Source organism: Sander lucioperca, chromosome 12 (assembly GCF_008315115.2).
Source record: "Sander lucioperca isolate FBNREF2018 chromosome 12, SLUC_FBN_1.2, whole genome shotgun sequence".
NCBI lineage: Eukaryota > Metazoa > Chordata > Actinopteri > Perciformes > Percidae > Sander > Sander lucioperca.
In genome coordinates, this window is record NC_050184.1 from 24,885,343 (window position 1) to 24,907,395 (window position 22,053).

Below are 22,053 nucleotides of genomic sequence, written 5' to 3' on the forward strand. Positions count from 1 at the left end.
TCTGTAAGTATACTCTTAGTTATGGCTGTGGACCAGTGGTTCACTGTGTGTGGGCAGTGCTTTGCTTTGTTGATGCGAAAACCACCCTCCACTTCATATTCGGCTTGTTTTTGCCGAACTCTGTGACGTGTGTGTGTGTGTGTGTGTGTGTGTGTGTGTGTGTGTGTGTGTGTGTGTGCCTTCTGCATTTTTACTATCATCAACAGATTGTGACAGAAAAGCTTCATTAAATTATAAAACGACTATCATGAGCACAACTTCTTATGCAGATTATTGTTCATTTATGGAGAGCATCTGGGATACTGTTTGCCAAGTCCTCAAATAACAACCAGCGCTATTCTCTGTGATCCATCAAAGTGGATGAATTTGATGAGTGCTATTTAGAAAAAGCATGCTGCGCAAAAAGGACACAGAGTAACACATCCGATACATTTATAAAGATGTCTGTTTTCAAATACTTTTTTCACAGCACTATTTTTTTGTTCAGACTGGTGTAATTGTGTGCATGCATGTGTATAAGAGTTGTTTTTGCATATGCATGCATGCGTAGCAGTAACAGGTGGATTGACTAGATGTGCACTCTGCCAAGTACATTACATATGCATCAGGGGACCAATGCTAAATGCTGTTATATCCTTGTGTTGTTAGTATCCATGTGAAAATGTATCCATCTGTCACACAATAACCTACAGTGTTAATGAAGGATCACTGGAAAATAGGCATTTTTCAGAAAAGAATATATTCAAAAATATGGGGAGATTCTGTTTTCTGTGTACATACACTCAGTTATCACAATCAGTTTTTGTTGAACTGTTTTAAAGAAGTGTTGATTAAATGTTATATTAAATTTGGAGGATGTAGTTTGTGGTGGCGTTGGGTTGTATTGCATTATACTGAGAAGTGTTTCTAATATTTTGTCAAGCCTGTTTATATAAATGAGGATACATTAATACACTAAGTATTAGAAACCACTCTCATTATAACCCAATACAATTCAATAGCACCACAAACTGCAGCCTCCAAAATGATCATAAAGTTGAATCAGCATCCCTCTAAAGCTGTTTCAACACAAACTGAACATTATAACCTTCCTGAAGGTCTGTAGTATCAGACTGGATTAGTTTTAGCAAGATGTACCTACTAAACTGGCAAATGAGTGTATGTCAGTGGTTGAAGAATTTTTTAGATCTTAAGTAAAATTACCAATACCACAGTGTAAAACATACTCTGTTACAAGTAAAAGTCCTGTATTAAAAATGTATTTCAGTAGAAGTGTCTATGTCTTATTAGCGAAAGCAAAACTATTCATTATGCAGGAAAAACGGGCTCCTCTGTCATTATTATAAATTATACTATTGGATTATTTTTACTGATGCGTTGACATAAACAGGATTTGAATGTTGTAGCTGGCTGTAGTAGAGCTTTCAGCCATTCTACATGCTGTACTGTTGGGCGGTTTAATTTACTTTATGACAATGCATTGTATCTTATATACTAAAAAGCACAAGATTTCCCCCCAAAATCTAGTAGAGTACAAGTATAAGTTGGCATAAAATGAAAATTTGGTAAATGGACTTACCACTGATACATGTACATGCTATCACCTCAAGTGCCCACTTCCAGAGTGTAAACTTAAGCAGATGTTTTGTGTAAAGTATATGTGTGTGATTCCATTAGTGCGTGACGGTAGCTTAATCTCTCTGTAATTCCACCTATCCGTGGTTTATTCACACTACAGCTAGCTGACACACCATGTCTCTCGATTTTCACTGTTTCTGACACATCACATTGCTTTCTAAAGGGATGAGTGTGACAAGCTGGAGAAAAGACATATTCCCTGGCAATATTTTGTTGCTGTCTTTCTGGCTTTGCTTCTGCTGCGACTTTTCCTGTCAGCCTCTCAGCGGCAACCAAACTGCAAATTTGCACAAGATATGTTCACAGATGAGCGTGTCCATTAATCATTATCTTATTTGTCCGTTTACCCAAGAGAATCTGTAATATGCACACTGCAACATGTTGAGCACGTGTGCTTTGTAGTAATTGTACAGTTGGATTGGATTGGCAATAATAATTTACAGTTAAATCACAAGCTACACCATGATTCTGTTTTTCATATGATGGAATGAGTTTGATAAATACAAAGGGAAAGTTATCGTTTGCAATAAATGAGAAGGTAGTTCTTGAGGTTACATTAATACATTACATTATTTTAACTGACGTACAGGTTTATGGAACTCACTATGGGGGGGCGGGGGATGATTTCTGTTCAAAATGCTACCCTATTGATGTAAAAAATAAACCTCTTTCCAAAATCAGTCTTTACCTAATTATGTGAATGGCTGGATGCTTAAATGCTTTTTGTTTCAGGTTTATTTGTAGTGGGACTTTTAGTCAGTTCTAATAAATTCAGTCGAACTTCTTGTTTAGCTAGAAAAGGAGAACAAATGACCTGCACTTTTTACTCATGAATAAGAAAGGAAGAACATTAGAAATAAAGGTTGCTTTTCCAACTTAAGTTGTGCTCTTTTAGCTTTGAATATCTTCAAAGCTTGAATGTTATTCTCCACTGTTGAATCCTGCAGTCTGGCTTCTTCCTTAGGAAAAAAGGAGGGGGTTTAATATAGTTATTGTAATTGTGTTATCTGTCGTTGAAGTCAAGATGAGATTGCTTTTGACTTGCAAATATTTCAGATTGAATTGGGCTAAATTACTTTTGGGAAATGTCCCTGGCATTCACTGTGTCCTCCTCTTTTTCTCTTCTCTAAAGGTTAATAGTATCTGCTCTTGGTGAATGAGTCTGTGGACTTTACTGTGCCATTCAGTGATAGAGGAGGTTTGGTGGGAGCCTCTCTCTTTCTCTCTCGGGGTGGAATAAAGTCAGCAGGTCAAGTTTCATTCTGGCAGGGATGGACACATGCAGCATGAAGAAGTCCAAAAAGAAAGATGAAAGCCTTGTAAAAGAGAAATGAATGGGCAACTTGTTGAACTCACTTATAGTATGTTATATTGTGATGTGGAAGACCTCCTGTCGGATGTGTGTTACTCGAAGGATGAGCTAACCAACAGATTGGATTAAATGCATAAAAAGACATTTCGCTAAATGTATTCTCTCTTTCTCCCTTCACCTTCCACAGATACGGAGACATGGTTCCTAAAACGATTGCAGGGAAGATCTTTGGCTCAATCTGCTCTCTGAGTGGGGTGCTGGTAATTGCTCTGCCTGTCCCTGTCATCGTGTCCAACTTTAGCCGCATCTATCACCAGAACCAGAGAGCAGACAAGCGGCGGGCGCAGAAGGTACAGGTGAATACAGTCTTATTTCCCATTCAACTGGGCCCCAGAGGGTTGGACCTCCAGACATACATACCTCAGTGAGGGAGCTCTGACTTCTCTCTTCCCCACATGGTTCAAGTCTTCCCTGAGACTTACGATGACGTGTGTATAATGCACATTGACTTACATCATGAGCAGTAGTTGTGTGATGCATATTCAGTGAGTATCACCATACTTTAACATACCTTCTCCCTTGACATGCATACCTAAACCATGACCTTTCTATTTTTCCTTAGCTCTGCATAAATAGATCACTTTTGGAGGATTTTTTTCAGAGCCAGACAATACTGAAAACTTAATAATTTTCAAGGTTAACCTAGGGTAGCTCAGTTCTGGGTCTCAATGGGATCAAGAGGCAGCCAATCTACATTAACTGCGTCTTGTAATTTACATACATATAATATATATGTGCATATACATTTCATGATATTAAACTTCATATATACTGTATATACTGTATATATATATATATATATATATATATATATATATATATATATTTTCTGTAAACAGGAAATTGATCTTTATATATATATATATATATAAAGATCAATTTCCTGTTTACAGAATTTAAGGAATTTTGGTTGCACTTTCTAATCAGGGTTTGTCAGTTATACCCAATGGTCGTTAAGTCAGTTAAATCAGTTAATCAGGTAACATTAGTTAATGCTTTATAGATCAGTTATAAGTCAGTAACATGAACAATGTTTAGGTGGCCAGGTTGTTAAACAATTCCTCTGGCAGTGGTGGAATGTAAGTACATTTATTTAAGTACTGTACTTAAGTTCAAATTTGAGGTACTTGTACTTTACCTGAGTCTTTTCTTTTCATGCCACTGTCTACTTCTACTCCACTACATTTCAGAGAAATATTGTACTTTTTACTCCTTTACATTAATCTGAAAAAATAAATAAATATCATATTCTCCCAGACCAAAGTATCCCTTTAACTCCACAACCTAAAAGTTATCATCCAAAAGCACAAGCCTAAATCCTAAAATAGCCTGTCAAAGAAGTGAATATCAGCAATTTCCCATATTCACATTATTTTCTCTGTTGGTCTGTCCTTGTAAGGAGATTTTATCCTTGTAAAAATACACGCAGGCACAAATTTATGAATGGATTATGTAAACTTGTTTTCAAACTGTGAAAGATCCTATCTTACTTTGGGTAAATAGCCCAGCCTTTAGACCTTTATAGAATCATGTTGTGGTGTGTCCATGAGCCAAACTGGGTAGCAGCATCAGCTGGCACACATACAAAACTGGGCTGGTAATCAAGCCTGAGGGCAAGCCTGACAGTTTGTGTTCTCTTGAGATAGATAGTAGTGCGTTTGTTTGGAGCTGGCAGACATGCACACACTGACACATATTTTCAGTCCATTCCTTTCTCTCTCATCACTCTCGTTCACACCTCTCCTAGCAAGCCTTTTTTTCACTCCCTTTCTGTTCCTCTGCCTCCATCCATTCCTGCTCTCCCTCTCTCTCTCACCCTCACTGTGATTACTGCCATCTATCTTGGCACATGTATGCTCTGTGGTTGTAGTTTAAATTTGTTTATAGTCCTGCAGTTCGACCGTGGCCTGACCGTTGCCCAGTCTTAACTAACCTTAACCTTGTCTGCCAAGCAAGACTCCAGTGTAACACAGCCAAGTGTGAGGGACGAAAAGACACCGACGGGACAGAATAAGAGTTGGAAGGTTGGGAAAATTATCTAGATTAAAAAAACTGGTTGGAGCCGATGAGATGTATAGTATTGAAGCAGAAAAGAGAGAGAGGAGAGGAGGCGTGAGGAGGAAGGCCAGAGGGAAGGAGGGAGCAGGGGAGGCAGGAGAGAGTAGAAAGGGGGGAGAGCTGGAGGCGATGTGTGTCCTAATGCTGTGTTCTTTCCTGAAATAGCTATTACCCAGATGAGGGACTGGCTGGAAGGAAGGTGTGCGTCTGTCTGTCTGTCTGTCTGTCTGTCTGTCTGTCTGTCTGCTTGTGTATGTATGTGCATCTGTTTAAATGCATGAATCCACATCTGTGTGTGTGTGTGTGTGTCCAACATACTTCCTGTCAGTTTGGGCCTGACCTTGGTCTGTCCCACCTCCCTGAGTGTTCTCCACTGACCCGCAGTGTGGTGCAGTGTCCCAAACACAGCTACATACCAGACACATACACTTCCAGAAGTACCCACAAACTGACCAGTGTAGCATGATGGTACTGTCATCATTAACCAGTACTAAATGACTCCCTTAGGCACTTGAATGCCTCCATGGCTTGCCTGCAGTGAGGTCAGCGATTTGCTCAAGCAACCATACATCCCACATAGGTTTTCTCTATTTTCATAACAGCATGAATCAAAGGTCTTATCATTGCCTTCATCAAGGTCTGAATTGCCAGGTATGATAATAGGTTTGCAAATGTGATATTTTAGAGCATTTAGGAGATGCAATCTGTGTACCATCGCTCTCTTTTATTAGCCCGCAGGATTAGGTGTTGCTTAGCATTTAAGCTTGTGTGCTTAAGATCAGCGGAGTATGTATTGAATTACATATTGTGCTAGTTTTAGTGGTAGATGCTGTGGATATTATTTCAGTCAGGAGAGACCTCATTTTGAGTGAACAATTATTTATTGACGTGTGCACAATAAAAAATGATAAATGATCATCTTTGGCGATTAGACCCCATCGTGACATCATCGAATTCCCATTGTGACGTTTTTATATGTAAAGGAGATTGAGAAGCCATGAGTATGTAGGATACCTCCCTGATGGAGTCTTGACACTGGTGGTGATGGTGATGAATGAAGAGGATGCTGAGATCTGGATGGATGAGAAGAGAAGCGAGTAAGCTCTGGTAAGCTCAGACCTAGGAGCTGGAATGATGAACTGGAGCTGAACGGGGAGGAGGAGGAGGGTCGCGACAATTCACGCTGAAATGAGAGCTGACAGCAACGGGGAAGAAAAGATTTAAATATTGACAGCATGTGATTGGCTGATAGAGATTGTGGCTAAACCTGGTTGGTTTAACTAACAGAGTAAACACCCTCTAATCAGCTGGTAATGTGAAACAGGAGGAGAGGGGGAGCGAGGTGAATAAGAATGAGTGAGTAACATAACATAGTCTTTCTGGCTGGACTTACAGTACAGATCCACTTTGGCGACACGACTGAAGTGTGGTGTCGCGACGTCATACATCCATGGTTGATGCTCCACGCCCCTGACTGGCAGTTGATTGGATGAACGCATGATGTGGGTCTGGCTTCTCGAGAATTTCAACGGAGTGTCATGGCGGCTTGTTAAGAATACAATCTCGTATTTTATGAAAATAGTTCACTGAAACGTGTTTCTGAAAACATTTTAAGCGAGAAAAAGGCCATGCAGTCTTCATTTCAGATCGACAAAGGTCAGATTGAAAGATTTTCGTCTACTTCTACTGGATAGTCGCGTCACGTTCAACGGATTAATTTGCATAAAGATGGGCATCGGCCAGCTTTTGGACGCGCAGCATTTTTTCAAATGCAGCGCTGCCTTCCCAGAATACGTTGCATGCACATTGAAGTCGCTTGACGTCACCCATAGGAATAGAGTGGAGCGTGGCGCGACAGAAGCGTCACACGGTCAAATGGATCTGTACCGTTACGCTACAGATCCATTTGTCCGACACGACTGAAGCGTGGTGTCGCGACGTCATACATCCATGGTTGATGCTCCACGCCCTTGACTGGCAGCTGATTGGACGAACATGCGACGTGGGTCTGGCTTCTCGAGAATTTCAACAGAGTCTCATGGCGGCTCGTTGAGAATACGATCTAGTATTTTACGAAAATAGTTCACCGAAACGTGTTTCTGAAAACATTTTAAGCGAGAAATAGGCCATACAGTTGCTGAATCTGTCTTCATTTCAGATCGACAAAGGTTAGTTTGAAAGATTTTCGTCTACTTGTACTGGATAGTCGCGTCGCATTCAACGGATTCATTTGCATAAAGATGGGCATTGGCCAGCTTTTTGACGCGCAGCATTTTTTCTAATGCAGTGGCGCCTTCCCGGAATGCTTTGCGTGCACGTTGAAGTCGCTTGACGTCACCCATAGGAAGTGTGTGTGGAGCGCAGCGCGACAGAAGCGTCACACAGTCAAATGGATCTGTACCATAAGCTTCATTTGATTTCACGTCCCAGCTGGTTGTTACAGCCTTTCCTTTCTTCCTCTTTTTGAGCCATGCTAGCCACGTGGCTCTATGGGTGGTAATGTCGGTCTGTCTAGAGGACGAATCCTAATGACTTTGGCGATACCCTGACATTTCCTCTAGCGCCACCATGAGGCTCATATTTGTAGTTCAGAGATAAATATCTTGTTAACTATTGGATGGATTGCCATATAATTTGGTACAGATGTTACTCTCCTTATAAAGGTTTTGTTATACTTTGGGGATCCCCTGACTATTCATCTAGTGCCATCATCACCTCTGTCCAATGCTTTGTATTAATGGTAGTATGGTAAACATTATACCTGCTACATCAGTATGTTAGCATTGCCATTGTGAGCATGTTAGAATGCTGACGTTAGCATTTAGCTCAAAGCACTGCTGCGCCTTATAGAGCCACTAGGATGGTGGTACCCACTCTTTATTGGTTTTCCATTGGCAAAAGTTGTGGATAGTATTTCTTTGGTACCACTGTGGAGGTTCAAAGCGAGCTGAGCCGATACTAGAAGGTGGAGTTAAAACATTAATTAATTATTTTTTTAAATGGCAGCCCTCAAAACTATGCCGTACACTACGTACACTACGCCATACAAGTGTGAAGTATAGAAGTTCCTCTGTTTGGTTGCCAATAAAAGGATTCTGGGAGTGTCGCATTGAAGAGGATGTCACGGCAGTTTCAGGCGGTATCGCTATGGCAATCAGCTGAGAATCCTGCCTAAGAAAATAAGAAAGAGACCAGAAAAGAAAAGAGAAAAGCACTGGTACCAAAAAAGTGAGTCGAGCCTCTGCGTACCATTGGAAACACGTCATTAGTCTTGTATGATTGGTAGCAACTGCAATGGATTGTACTGCTTTTTATAACAACTACTGCTGGCATGTGTTCAGCTAATTACAAGTTACATCGCATTAGTTTAATGTTTTTTGACTCTAGGTTGGTAGACAACAGTCTCTCACACTATAAAAGATGGTAACTCCAGTGTAGAGGGTATATGATAGAGCCATTACTATTGTATAGTCCACTCTTTCACTGCTAATGATAACTGTGATCCTTAATGTTCCACGCGAGTCATGAATTAATCAGGCATACCATATCCTTCAATACCCTCTTACTACGGTCAGCATAACATGTAGTGTTCTTTAATGCTCCATAACCTTAATGACATATGACCTCAGCCATAAAGCCAACCGCTTAGCAAGTGTCACTCATCATTTACCATATGAAAATGTCATTTTGTCAGCGTTTATTACCTATAGTTAATAAAATTCATTCTTCCTCAGAAAATTTCTTAGAAAAAGGCTTTGTTTAATTGAGAGTAAAAAGGGATAGCCATTCAAGATTGCCTTTCACATTACTTAAAAGACCAGGAGAGAGCAGACAGGAGGAAAAGAAGGGGGAGTTTTTGAGGAGAGGAATTGCAGCATTTTCCAGCCTACTCTCTTCTCCCTTTTTTTCTCTCCTCACATGCTTTTTCTCCCGCCACCCCCCATTGACATCCATCTTCATTCAGGTCTAATTGTTAGCTGTTCTGGGCTCCCATTGCAATTAGCCATCCATCTGGGCTGTGGTAGATAGACAGCCCCCTGATCTATCTCACTACACAAAGGAAAGATACATGAGGATGTCACTAGTTGCTGTGTGGCCAGGAGGAACACACAGCTCAGACACAGACATGTATTCTCTATTCTGCCTCCCTATAGTCTTCAGTGTTACTACTTTTTTTCTGCAATGAATTGAACACTGAGTTTAAGTCCTTCCGCATCTTTACGCATGATGCCATAAAGTGATCCGAAACCGTGATCCAATCAGCAGGGGTTACTCTTTAGTTGCTTCTCGGAGCTTATTTGCATAAAGGTAATAATATCCTCATGTAGGTCTAATTACAAATTCTGAGTAGTGCACCTGAAAGAGGGCAGGATATAAATGGAGAATCACAAAAGGGCAAGTGATACAGAAGGATTAAATAAAGAGAGGGGCATGAATTTAAGTGAGCTTAACTTATAGGTGTACCCATGGTATTCTACTGGATCTGGTTCTGTGAATAATATGTATTTGGATCTTCTTAGATGGACTTGAACACTGGTTTAGTAGCATAATCGTAAATAACCCCTTTTACCCACTCACTCAAGCATATACATGTACATGTACAAGCTGCAACAAAAAGACTTCCCCATAGCCTGACAGAACTACTGTAAATGTCTAAAAAGAGAGCATGAACAATGGGCCTCATGCAAGAGCCAAAAGTGGCACGTACCAGCGATTTAAGAGAATTTGCCGCCTTTACTAGTGTTCTCATACATAATTTTCTCTTAGGTACAAATGAAATTCAGCAAAACCTGTTGTATGAGTCATGTAAAGAGAGTCTCTTTCTCTCCCCTGACTTAAGAATCATAATGTATTCATCTGAATGAATCTGGAGTTAGAATATGATAGAGAAATCCATGAAAATAAAATATACAACTTGCTAACTTAATATTCTGTTCACCACATCATCATGGCTTGCTGGCTTAGATTTTGTGATTTTATTGGCATATTTAGTACCACAAATTACACAGTTAAGTAGCTTTTAGTATTATTTTCAACATTCTCAATATTCTGCCTCAGGGTCTGTCACATCCCCTTGACCTCCTTCTATCTAAGTTGTGGAGCTTTCTGCTTTTTAAAGACGTTTTAAAGACATTTTTTAGCATCTAACTTGTATGTTCACTCTATATCTGTCAGATATGTCAATTTATGTGTGTGAGGTTTAGAGGGTTTCATGAATCAGACTTGGAACACTTACAGGAGCAAACCAAAAAAAGTAAGACAGATGTATGAGAACCATTTTGCTTTATTTACAAATCACAGATATTGTAAAACTACCCATGAATATACCCCACAAAAACAAATACAGCTGTACCATGTGGAGTTATGGAACAGTTATGGATCTTTCATTGACAAAATGGCTCAATGGTAAAAATGTAACCTTGCCTTAAGTGTAAAGCAGCATAATCTGTATCTCTCATTTTTTGTTTCCCATTATTGTTCTTGTGTCTGTGAAAAATCACTCGCCATCTTTATTTAACTGCCTCGTATTTTTTTCCCACTTTGACTGGAAATCGTTCTCAGGTTGGACAAGTTGTTGTCCCCAAATTTAGTGAATAGTAAAATAACTGTCTGTTGCGGTTCTTGAGCATCACATTGGCACGAAGCAGACGTGGCAGAAACAAAACGAGTCCTCCTCCCTCCTTCCCTTTCTCCCTTCCTCCCTCTCTCCCTCTGATTCTCACTCCCTTTGCTCTAAATCATCCCAATATTCCCTCACAAGGTTGAAGTCAAAAGGTGGAGATGACTTCTGGCTGAGAGTGTTTTGCCCTTCGATAGACAATCAATAAAGTTGTTTGCGCTTGGGAAGAAGGCAGATTGAAAAGAGAGTTGGTGGGATGTTGATAGAGCACTTCACTGAGGGGGGTCAAGGGTTATGCGATGAAATATGTCCTAAACATCATCATCACAGCAGCTTGCAGAGTAGAGCTTTACTCTTCTCTATAAAGATGAAGTAATCCAGGCTTAGCAAAGGTATTTTGTCACTGAGTGGTGTTAGTCCGAGGTTAAGCTGTTTTTGCTACAGAGGTAGATATCTGTGGACCTGTGGAGGATTCCCACAGAATCAATTCTTTCCATCACTGAGTTTCCTGCCATTACCAATGATGACTGGCAGCTGCAAAACAAAACTCTTCCACAGTTATTTGTGCGTCCACGCGTTCGTGCGTGTGTGTGTGTGTGTGTGTGTGTGTGCTTGCCTGCGTGCTTCCTCATCAGATGGTCTCCTCTTTCACTTGTATGGTTCCAAAGGCAGGCCTGAGGCAGAACCTAATCGTCATAGGTTGGGCTACTTTACACTCAGTCAAATCCTATATAGGCAGTCTTGCGAAAGTGGCATGCGTTTTTTAACTTTCACTTTCAACAAAAAAAATTACTTCTAACAAAATTTACTGGCAATGCTCAGAGGAGAATGCTATGGGAGCTAAGAGGAAATGTGGGGTTATATCATTTGAGGATATGCCAGTTTAGATTCCTCAACTGGCAGTGAATGGTGTTGAAATTAAGCATTTGTGCTGGCTTGCATCCTATAACTATAATCTATAAAGTGTGATTGATCCTAAATTGGGGCTTTGTGGCAGGAAGAAGGGGAAACAAAGAGGAAAAAAGGTGTTTCGATCATTTTTTTGGCCCTTCGGTGCGTGGAAACATCTGGATTTCAACCAGTGATATTGAGCATCACTATTCTGATTGGTTGGCAGGTGTTACAGTATCTTTTATTTTTGCAAGCTACTGAAAGTTGTTTCCTTTAAAGTCCTGAGTTAGTGAGAACTTCATATTTTTTAGTTTTGTGATGGCGGCAACTATTTTTGTATTAATTCATCTAAATACCATTAGTTATGCATCTATGTAGCTATGTACAAATGGAGAACTTATTTCCTTACAGCCAATCAAATCACTTTATTTGAAAACATATTTGCATAAAGCAGTAACATCAGCATTCTATCATAGGCAGACCATGACACTGGTTTACAGCAAGACAGCAGCCTGCAAGATAACACAATGACAGAGGGATAAACGTAATTTCAGTTGGACTAAGAATACAGTAACATCTGTATAGGGCATAAATTACCGTCATCCGTGTATTATTTAGACACTCCGTTTGTTTAAAAAATGGGGACCAGGATCCTATTATTTGAATGTAATTGAATGGTTATTTTATTTATTTGAATGGTTAGAGTGACCACAGACACATTTTGCATTAAAAGTAACAAACACCTCATTCTTAATAATCTATTTAATGGCAGTTTTCTGTGAATCCAACGTATTTTTGTGAGGGGAAATACTGTCCAGTATTGAGAAATAATTTATTTTGTTATTACAATCTCCGATAACAGAGTGGAGCACTTTAATTTTCACTCTGTGTGTGTGTGTGTGTGTGTGTGTGTGTCCGGATATATGATGTGACTGTGTCTCTGTGTGAAGGAATGTGCAGCAGAAACACTTTTTGGCCATGTAACCTTTCATGTGGTATACCATGTATGTGTAGGTGTTAATTAAATCCCTGTGCCCATGGTTCCCTTACACTCCTGTGTGCTCTCAATGATGCTCCTTCAGCAGCAATCTAGGCTTAATCTGTTGTGCCGTGGCTCTGCCTGAAAGCACAGATGGGCCTTAGACACAAGCGCCTGAATCCCAAGGGCCCCGGGAATCTATCAGAGAACTGCAGAAGTAGATTCAATCTCGCAGGACATGTTCGTAACATCCCCTTCATTATCCTTGCGCTGCCTGGCAACCATCGCCACAGTCACGGACTGCAGTTTGCATGGTGACCCCAGAAAAATGATCTCATTGGCAGAGGGCAATGCCAGAACACAAAGAGGGGTTATCCCAAAGTCCTGTGGGAACGCTGTGCCAGCACAAATGTTCAAGTGCAGAGTGTGAGGGCACAAAGACAGCGAGGAACAGAGACAAAAAGATAAAGTTGCAGGAGAAGGTAAACAATTTCAAGGGAGTTGTGTTTGTGCTATAGATGCTACAGTTTAGATTGGCTGCTGGTGCATGTGTGTGTCCACATGCACTCCTGTTTATCTCTCTCTCTCTTTACCTACCTGCAGGTCAACAAACATAACCGTGATTTAAATGAAACTCAAGTGAGGGGATGAGCTTAAATTATCATACATTACCATACTCTTACCAAGCCAGATATTTCTGCTGGAAATTCAGCTATGAAGAAGAGGCGTGCATGCATAAGCACACATGGAGATATGCAAACACACATCCACACATGCAGTTAACCCCCTAGCGGTGCATGGGCCCCCTACTAAACAAACTCTCAGCTCACATTATGCCTCTGCCAATTACCCCTCAATGAATCCATCATTCTATTTTAAAATGCAGAAGGCGAAGCAACAGAAACATACACACTTTGTAGCTGCACCGAGCCTGACAACCTGCTCTTGACTTTGACCGGAAAATGGTGTGCCTTTAAGAAGTGAGTGACTCAGATTACACAATCCTATAAAAGCAGTTGTTCTGGTAACCGAGATATTTATTGAGACTCACATTTTCACACAGGCCTGTGTACACCAACAAATGCACACACATCCAGTAGACACAGTGAGTTTCGGGTAGAGTAGAATCCTTCCACTGTGTGTCAAAGCTACTGAAGCATAAAGAATATACTCCAAAGACCAGAGTGTATCTGTTCTTCCTTGCATTTTTTCCTTTCTTGCCGACTGCCTCACAGGAGAGATTTGACAGCGTGAGAGAAAGAGAGGTAGAGAGAGAAAACATAGCTGTTTAATTTATTTAGGATTTTAGTCCAAGCTTCCTCGCTAACTGATTTTCAAGCCAAGGAATGTGTTATCGTGTGGTCACAATAAATCACTCATAAGTATCACAGCAGATCAGAGTGAATTTATCACAGATCAGAGTGAATGCTTTAGTAGCACATGTTTGACTTGATTTATAAGCTTACCACTAAGATATCAAGCATTTGAAAGTGCTGTAGCTCAAATTAGTTGGATGTGTCAGGTGATACCCAATCATTCTGACATAGGATGTGGTATAGGCTCTGACTAACAGTTGGTTTCTATGGTCTCTTGCAGAAAGCTCGCTTGGCCAGGATACGAATATCCAAGGAAGGAAGCTCCAACGCCTTCCTCCACAGCAAGCGCAACGGCCTGTTCAACGAAGCTCTGGAGTTCACGGTAAGACCACCCTCTGAACCACAGATACTACAATGTTTCACTTGTCCTCAGGATTACCCAACCACATATGACACATTTGTAATTGTTTAACTAGGGACCCAGAAAGCCTGACCTCTGCATCTCCTTGGAAAAACAGTTCTGAGGATTTCAGAGCGGGCAACAACTAAGTACTCATTGGATGCCAGCCTTGGTTGGTTAGCTCCTTTAATTGGTGATGATGGTGATGGTGATGGTGCAGTGGATATGACACATACCTTTGATGTGGGAGACCCGGGTTCGATTCCTGCGATACATCAACCAATGTGTCCCTGAGCAAGACACTTAACCCCTAGTTGCTCCAGAGGCGTGCGACCTCTGACATATATATAGCAATTGTAAGTCGCTTTGGATAAAAATGGATACATGACATATAATGTAATGTAATTATCAATTCTTAGACTGCACCCACAACTCATTAGAGCAGCTAACTGTGATCTCATTTGATAAGCAGCACTTCTAATGTAAGCATCTCTGAGCTCAGCTGTCCAGCTGAGGAACATGCTTCAAGCAATGCAGCAGGAAATGTAAACACATCTCAAGGATGTTCCTTGCCTCACCAAAATGGTGCGGTTCACAAGCACTATAGTGGCCCGGGGCTGACACAGTGCCAAAACAAAAACAAGTGCTTCCTCCTCCCTCTCCGTCTCTCTCTTTTTATGTGTCTCTATAGCTCTCTCTCTCAGTTCAATAGTAATGGTTAGGGCAGAATCTGAATGGCACTAGTGCTTATACTCAAGCTAGGGTTGAATAATGCATTGGATTCATATTGATATTGCAAAAGACAATATGCTGCAAAGGGTGCAGTGTTGTTTTCATGTACGTGGTTATGTTTCAATTTATCTTAATTGCAAGCCAAGGGTCATGAGTAAACCTTCCCTGCACAATATATACTGAATTATAAAGTTGCTTTATTGATTTTTTTTTTTTAATTTGAAATTACTTCTCGACATAACAATGTTAAGAGAAACTGTTAAGAGAGACTCTTGACACTGATGATACGTTTGCAAAAGTTCTATATAAACAAGGACACAATTTTTGCTGTTTGTTTTATTTATGACAGACAAACCTATATTTATTTATTTATTATTGTACTAGTATTCCTATGAAGATGTGGCTTTAATTAAGATTTCATTTATTGTAGAGTGCACACTGCTTCATTAGGACTAGCAATATTATAGTTAAATTGATAATAATGTTGGAATTTGTGAACTTTATTACTTTATAGAGCAATGCATGTACCTCTCCAGTATGCTCTTGTTGAAGTGATTTCACCACACCAACGTCAACAGTTAACAGCTTATTTGAAGATATATGCCTGCGCAATAATATATTGTTCTCCAACTTAATTCTAAGGCAGCTATTTACCAACAACACATACAGCACCATGCAGAGCAACACGCAGTGGGTTTTGTCGCTCAGCAGATCAAGCTGTTACCAGTCTCTACAGTATGGTGGCCACCTGGGTGGTGAACCATAGCCGCCTCCAGACAAACTGCTGATATGGGCTTGCAGTCTCACGTATATAGAAAGACAGAAATAACTCAGGCTAAACACCTGTGTTTTACTGCTGTGTTAGGTACAGATACGCAGCATGACCACAGGTGAGCGGTCTTGGCGAGGACAAACCGAGTCATCAGTGCAGGAATGTACCCTCTCAGCAAAGAAGCTTCTGCTTACAACACCAGCCACTCCACTTAACAAACAGAAAATTGCTACTACAAATCTTCCAAACATAGCATTTTACTTGTCTTACGGCGGTGCTTTGGAGCATGCAGGATCGGGGCAGTATTTTTGTTTTTTGTTTTTTATAAACAGCTCAACCACAGATGCTGCTGGGGAAGACTGATGCAACCTATTGAAAGTCTGTATATGTGAAACACTGCTTTACTTCTGACAAGAACAATGATGGCATTCTACAATATACTAAGGAGACATTTTCTCATGCTCAAACTAAGGCTATTATGGCCAATATTTATAACAATAACGCAGAGTAATCTGTGTTTTCTGTGTACTAGCTCTTCCCAAAACCTTACTTAGATGTTGGCTATATAAGGATATTAAACTTCAAATCCTCTTTGTAAATATTCTGCTTAATATAAATCTGTTCCAAATATCACTTGAGAGACGGAGTGTACATAAGTGAACAGGCGATAAAGGCCTTTTTGTATTATTTTAGAGTTTGTTTCTTGTCTGCACAGAGCAAGTGTTTTCTACAAATTCGTCCTGACCTGAGAGTCAAATGATTAAATGGACTAATAGAACAATACAAACATACTATTCTGACACATATTAGCAAATGGACTGCTGAATATTTACAATCAAATGTTGTTTTTGTTGTTTTTGCTGGTTTATTCACCGTCTTAGAGAATCCACCAGGCCACCACAAGGCTCCCCAGCAGTCCACACATTGTCTGACTCACCTTACCACTGCCTATAAATTAACTTCTTCTGAAAACCACCACAGAACTAGAAATATCGCTCACTTGTTCGCGCACAGATACACACACAAAAAACACACAAACAGGTCACGACATAGAAAAGAAGGAATATGGAATACAAGTCATTATAGAGTTGCCTGTAGCCAGCTGTTGCAATAACAGAGATGGTGGCGAAATTTTGATATGAATCGTATATACTCTGTATCTATTAGGAGAGAGTTATGCTAGAAGTGTCCATTATAGCACAGATCAGTGCACTGGCTCCACTGATTTTAGCAGATATGCCTCTCAGGGTCAGAATAGCAATGTTCTCTGTGTCTGACTGGCATGACTGCGGCCCTGACTGCTGTCTGTTCTCAGTGCTGAACTATGACCACAAGTAAAACTCTACCTGTCTGTTGTCCTTTTGTCTCCTTCTCCAACTTAAGCAACTTCCATACAAGATGAACCTTTCAAATCAGGTATTTAGATAGCAGCCGGTCGTGCACCTCCAGCATGTGATTAGTGTCTTCCTTAAAACAAAACTGTAAAATAGCGTGTGTGTGTGTGTGTGTGTGTGTGTGTGTGTGTGTGTGTGTGTGTGTGTGTGTGTGTGTGTGTGTGTGTGTGTGTGTTTTACAGAGTTCCACTGAAGAGGAGCAGCGATTAACCAAGTCCACCTCTCTACTGGAGAGCCAGCACCACCACCTACTGCACTGTCTGGAGAAAACCACTGTGAGTGCACACACACTCATTCACTCTTTATGTTAATAATAAATAATTAATAATTTAATTTCTACTAATGATAAATCAAAACAATGTACACAACCTTTGTTTGTTTTTCCAGACTCACAGAAAAATTCAAGTTAAATTGCGTATATTTTAAGATATTAATTGTGTGAATACTGATTCAGCAGCATTCACAGTATTGTTTTCAGATTCTTCCATACGATGTTGTCACCTTCTACTTCTGCATACTTTCTGCTACAAAAAACATTCAAATATCAAAAGGTTCAGCTCTTTAAGGGCATATGTGCTTGTATTCAACGTTTCTCCACCATTTAACTTTTTAAAATATTAAGCTTTTTTCTTTTTACATTAAAAGTCAATGGAGCAATCTTTAAATCCTCTTCAGGCTTCTTCCACTTCTAAATGCTACTTCTCCCACATACTTTCACCTACAGACGTCATTCAAACTTTAGCCCCCTCACAAAACCTTCAGATATTACAGTATGATTCAGCTTTTCGATATCTTTTGCAGTTTTTGTGTTATCACTGTTTAAGTGTAGTGCTTTTTTCTCAATATGTTTTCACATTGCTTTATTTGTTGACACGGTAGCTCATTGGTTAGCACTGTTCTAACTGGCACAGCAGACTCTCACCCTTGGTCGATTCCCAGTATGGGCTGGGCCGTTTTGTGTGGAGTTTGCATGTTCTTCCAGACTTTCCTTGACATACCATACTATGACATTTTATCACTTTTTTACATACAATACTATGATTATTTTTGACATACTTTACTATGACTTTTTTATCACTTTTTTCAACATACTATACAATGACTTTTTTTTATCATTTTTCGACATATACTATGACTTTTTATCATTTTTTCCGAAATATTATACATGACTTTTTTCAACATACTATACTAATTCTTTCGATATAATATACTATGACTTTTTATGACTTCTATGATTTTTTAAAGATTCTATACTATGATTTTTGCGACATACTACACTTTGACATGCCATACTATGACTTTTTAATGGCTTTTTTTCGACATACTATACTATACTTGTTTTCAACATTCTCTATTTGGTATACAGTGGCTCAGTGGTTAACACAGCTCCAAATAGCACCGGCAAGTAAGAACTGCAGACTCTGACCCAGGTTAGATTCCCAGTATGACTTTTTTCGACATACTATACTATGACTCTTTTATCAGTGTTTGACATACTATACTATGACTTATTCATCACTTTTTCGACATACTATACCATGACTTTTTCGACATACTATACTATGACTTTTTTTAATCACTTTTTTCGACATACGATACTATGACTTTTTCCACATACTATACTTTGACTTTTTTGAGATACTATACTTTCACATATTTAACACTTTTCCAGACATGCTACACTATGACTTTTTCATCACTTATTTGACATACTATACTTTGACCTTTTTCACTTTTTTCGACATACTGTACTATTCTATGACTTTTTTCGACATACAATACTGTGATTGTTTTATAACTTTTTTCAACATACTGTACTATTCTATGACTTTTTTCGACATACAATACTGTGATTGTTTTATCACTTTTTTCGACATACTATACTATGACTTTTTTATCACTTTTTTCAACATACTATACCATGACTTTTTTTGATATATTATACCCTGACTTTTTATGACTTTTTTCGACAAAGGCAAGGCAATTTATTTATATAGCACAGTTCATACACAAAGTCAATTCAAAGTGCTTTACATAAGCATACACATACAAAGCAAATAAAACATAAAATTCAACAATCATAAAAACAATAACAAAGCAAACAAACTTAAAAGAACACAGGGTTGGGGCAGATCGTAAGTGTTGTGTAAAAACTAAAAGCTAACAGAGCAGCATGTCACACATGTATTTTGGTCCCAAACCATTCAGTGCTTTGTAAGTTAATAACAATATTTTGAAATCAATTCTCTGACTTATAGGAAGCCAGTGCAAGGCTCTAAGAACAGAGGTGATGTGTCCAAATTCTCTGGTTTTATACTATATAGACATACTATACAATTACTTTTTTATCACTTTTTTTAGACATATTATACTATTACTTTTTACAACATACTATACTATGCCTTTTTTTATTTACTATATTGTGATTTTTTAAACATTCTATACTATGACTTGTTTCGACATACTACACTATGACTTTTTTTGACATACTATATTATGACTTTTTTCGACATACTATATTATGAATTTTTCCGACATACTGTACTATGACTTTTTTCGACATACTATACTGTCTTTTTCATAAATTTTTCCCAAAAACTCTACTATGACTTTTTTATTACTTTTTTGATATACTATAATTTGACTTTTATATTACCTTTTTCGACATACCTATACTATAACTTTACGACATACCGATACTATGACTTTTTTTTTTTTTTTTTCTTTAAATATTCCACTTTTGTTAAAACATTATTGGTATTATTCAACATTTCCAACTATTCTAACTGCTTCACCTTCTTCTTATGCAATTATGCCAGCAATCCAGTTTAGCTTTGGCAATTTAGCTTTTCAGCATTCACAAGCATTTTCTGCAGGAAATTCATTTTCTAGTTTAAACCCTTGATTGTGCAATTATCCATACGTTTCTGTCTAGCTGTGGCTCGTTGTTATAAGAAAAATAACTGACAGGCTTAATGTGTAATACGGTAAATCTAAAGTATTTGAATGTGCATGAGCAAGTGCAGCCCACTGTAGCGTGATGTCCAGTACACTGCATTTCCCTTATGATACACGCTTGTCTGCCTGTATGTGATACAGACGCACTGTTGTCTGTTTCAGCCTGGCACAATTCAGACATTGGCGAATTAAAGAATCTAGCATGCGCTGCTGCTGCACACACACACACACCCAAACTCTCATTTATTACCTTGTGTACTTGTGAAAATGGAGCACATGGAAGTCAGCATGAATGTAAATTTAAACCTGAAATAAATTATTTGTTTTGGACACTTAAGGGCAGCTAATGGGACATTGATATGTTATCACCTTTACAGTTTATATGGTGAACATGTTCGAAAACAGTTGCCTAGTTACACATCCAGCAGAATAGCAATATTAAAAGGAGGGTAGCTCATTCTGTCAGGCAGGAAGCGTTGATCAGAATGGCCTACCTCCTCAATAAATGTGGTTTAAAGGAGGGTATCTCATTCTGTCAGGCAGGAAACGTCTGTTAGAATATCCTACCTCCTCAATACATGTGGTTAATTAATTTGGAGTAGTGTTTGTGTCCACCAAACATTATTCAATAATCAATAATTTTTGTGGGTTCATTGCTATGAGTGACCCCTTTAACACACAAGTAAGTAGTCATGCGATCCATTGTTAATAAAAAAGTAGAGATTATTGCCTCTTTAAGGAACTGACTATGGAATATTGATTCTAAATTAAGCTCCAACACACAGGAATATTCAATGTGCATGCACACACACACAGGCCTATGTAAAAAATAATCACATATTTACTGAGGAGTTATTGACCCAGGCTATGAAACAGAAAATGACAGGCTATATCAAACCATATACAGTACATGTTCATAAATATAAATGTTGTAAATGTCACATCTTTTTTTATGACTCTTTCTCTCTCTCTGTCTGTGTGTCTTCTGCCTTGTGCCGGTCTTGTTCTCTCTGTCTTGTTTGTAGAATCATGAGTTTGTGGACGAGCAGTATTACCAGCAGAGCTACCTGGAGGCAGGTCTGCAAAATTACCCGTCTCGAAGCCCCTCCCTCTCCAGCCAGGATGGTGTGACTGGCACGTGCTGCACCCGCCGAAGCAAGAAGCACCACACCCCTTTACCAAATGCCAGTGGCCCAGCACACATGCAGCCTTTGACACACGCGCACACACACCAACAAGGCTTGCAGGAGCTCAGCACCATCCACATCCAGCCCCTCACCACCAGGTGAGCTCAGGATTTCTAAAAGAGAGGGCAAAAATATCCTTCAACTTGTGTGTAGTGATAGGTAGAGCAGTTCTTTTAAGTAAAACCTACAACCGAAGGTGTCGTAGTGTGAGAAATGCCTGTAAAAATGTCTTGCAGCTCAAGGAGTTGTATTCAGCCAACAGTCCAAAACCCAAAGACATTCAGTTTACTGTAATTTATGACATAGAAAAGCAGCAAATCTTCACAGTTGAGAAGCCTAAACCAGTGAATGTTGGCATTTTTGCTTGAAAATGTATTGAAAATTATTATTAAAAAATAGTTGCTAATTAATTTTAGACTAATGGTTGCTCCATCTTACAAATGCAGGTTGAATATCCCCTCACCTTTTAGCTCTGGATTGGTCCACCAACACCAAATATTAGGGGGTGTTAAGCTTGCTTGACGCTCATCTTTTCTCACCAGCCAGTTTGCTTTGGCTCTGTGTAGAGCAGAGTTGGGTGTTGATTCTTGACAAGCAACACTTTCACAATTACACCTGTTTTTTTTTTTAAAGCTCTATAAAAAATTTTGACCCATTCACACTATGATTTAAGGGTTGTTTGTTCAGTTTGAAAGGGGTAAAAAGGATTATTGTTTTTTGTTAAGGGCTCCTCCAA

At 39.2% G+C, this 22,053-nt stretch overlaps 1 protein-coding gene across 5 annotated transcripts in view; it reads left to right on the forward strand.

Moving 5' to 3' along the window:
• kcnd3 (potassium voltage-gated channel, Shal-related subfamily, member 3) overlaps positions 1–22,053 on the forward strand; it is a 110,087-nt gene that overhangs the window by 84,548 nt on the left and 3,486 nt on the right. For 4 of the 5 annotated variants that reach the window (XM_036008567.1, XM_031316455.2, XM_031316456.2 and 1 more), the window contains 5 exons: positions 3,138–3,306; positions 14,155–14,256; positions 17,162–17,194; positions 17,355–17,447; positions 21,156–21,415. In XM_036008567.1, coding sequence (XP_035864460.1) covers positions 3,138–3,306; positions 14,155–14,256; positions 17,162–17,194; positions 17,355–17,447; positions 21,156–21,415 — 657 coding nt within the window. The remainder of the gene's footprint in view (positions 1–3,137; positions 3,307–14,154; positions 14,257–17,161; positions 17,195–17,354; positions 17,448–21,155; positions 21,416–22,053) is intronic. The other variant, XM_031316459.2, reaches the window with a different exon arrangement.